This window comes from Olea europaea, chromosome 6, assembly GCF_002742605.1.
Source record: "Olea europaea var. sylvestris chromosome 6, O_europaea_v1, whole genome shotgun sequence".
Lineage (NCBI taxonomy): Eukaryota > Viridiplantae > Streptophyta > Magnoliopsida > Lamiales > Oleaceae > Olea > Olea europaea.
In genome coordinates, this window is record NC_036242.1 from 10,401,430 (window position 1) to 10,403,405 (window position 1,976).

The 1,976-nt window shown below is 36.7% G+C and overlaps 1 protein-coding gene across 1 annotated transcript in view; it reads left to right on the forward strand.

Annotated features, from left to right (window-relative positions):
• Positions 1-1,842: 1,842 nt before the first annotated feature.
• LOC111395139 (cellulose synthase-like protein E6) overlaps positions 1,843-1,976 on the forward strand; it is an 11,610-nt gene continuing 11,476 nt past the window's right edge. The window contains exon 1 of the mRNA XM_023021150.1: positions 1,843-1,927. Within this exon, the coding sequence (XP_022876918.1) occupies positions 1,843-1,927 (85 nt within the window). The remainder of the gene's footprint in view (positions 1,928-1,976) is intronic.

Here is a 1,976-nt window from a genome sequence, read left to right on the forward strand (position 1 = left end):
GATCACGTGACCCATAAATCCTACTCTATTAAGCTAAAATTCCACTTTTGAATTTGGCAAAGAGTTTTTCCTTCCTCAGTATATCGAGAATAATCCTTAGGTGTTTCATATGTTCATGCTCACTATTTGAATAGATTAGTATATCATCAATGAAGACAATAACAAATTGATCTAGATGGTTGAGGAAAATGAGATCCATGAAGACTGCTGGTGCATTTGTCAAGCTGAAAGGCATCACCAAGATCTTATAGAGCCCAAATCGAGTTCTAAATGATGTCTTAAGAATTTAGTTACTTTAATGTTCAACTGGTGATAGACTGATCTTAAATCAATTTTTGAGAAGACCTTAGCACCTTGCAGCTGGTCAAATAAATCTTCAATTTCGGGAAGGAGATATTTATTTTTAATAGTAATACGGTTCAGCTCTCGATAATCGATTCACATTCTCATCGATCCATCATTATGCTTTACGAAGAGACACTAGGTCTAATAAAACGCTTGTCTAGCAACTTCTGCAACTGTACTTTCAATTCCTGAAGTTCTACCGGTGTCATACGATAAGGAGCCTTTGAAATTAGGGTAGCACTCGATATGAGGTCAATAGTAAACTCAACCTCTCGATCTGGAGGCATTCCTGGTAAATTTTCTGGAAACACATATGAAAAATTCTTAAACGTTCAAACTTCATCGATGGTTAGCTCCTTCTGACTAATGCCAATCAAAGATATCAAGAGCCCTTGAGCTGACTTCTTTTTCAACAAGTTTTTAGCTGCATTGCTAATATAAGTCGAGGTAGTGGATTTACCTTTGTTCCAAAGAAATGAAATTCTTCACTAGGCCATTGAAAAATAACATCCTTCTCAGAACAAAGAACGGTTGCATGATTTTTTGACAACCAATCCATGTCAAGTAAATGTGAAAATCTTTCATGTTTAGGACCACCAAGTCCATTTTTATAATCTTCCCATCCATATCTAAATTTAGATTTCCAACTATATAAGTTGCATTAAGCACCTTTCCAGATGATAGTGATACTTATAATATGTTATCAAGGGTATACATTTATAAACGACTTTGAAACAAATGAGTGTATAGATCCTAAATCAATTGATATAAAAGTAGGCATGTCAGAGAAAGATATGATACCTACCACCACATTGCAATCATTATTTATCTCTTCCTAGGTTAAAGCAAAAATTTTGACCTCATAGTAGTCTAAACGTGTCTTGGCTTGCCACGTGTATGATGGACACCTTTTACTACCAGGCATTCTCTTAGATGAAATTTTTTACATTTGGGATGGAGTTATCGTTGATTTTTGTCATTAAGTTGGCACCTGTTTTTGTCATTCCCTTTTTCTTGGGATAGTTTCCATTCCTCTTGATAATGTTATACCATTTGCGCTTATCTAAGGAGCATGTTTGCTGTTTACTACTTTCACCAGTTTGGTCATCATCAAAGGCGTTGAGCCTTCTCTAGAACTCCCTAATAAGTACACAATTAGAATACTGCCACTGCTTTTCTAATGTCAATTCTCAGTCCTCAAAATGTCAAGCCCGTCTCTCCTCTATGTCCACCAGATGTGGGGAATATCTGGATAAATCCTCAAACTTTCGCTCATAATTAGCGAGCATCATGTTCCCCTGCTTCAGCTCAAGAAACTCAGCTTCTTTCTGATCTCTTAAAGTAGCTAGAAAGTACTTCTAAAGCACTCCCCCTTTGAATTGTACCCATGTAAGGTTACGTTGTTGCTTCTCGGTATGTGATCTAGTAGTCATCTCCTACCAATGACCTACTCTATTCTCCATCATAAATACTACACAAAGGATCTTCTGTACATTAATGCATTCCATAAACCTGAAAATATGCTTAAGATGGCGAAGCCATTCTTCAATAGCCAGTGGATCGGGGCTGTCTTCAAACATAGGTAGGTGCATCTTGCGAAAATATTCTATAATCAAAGACGATCTAGGCCT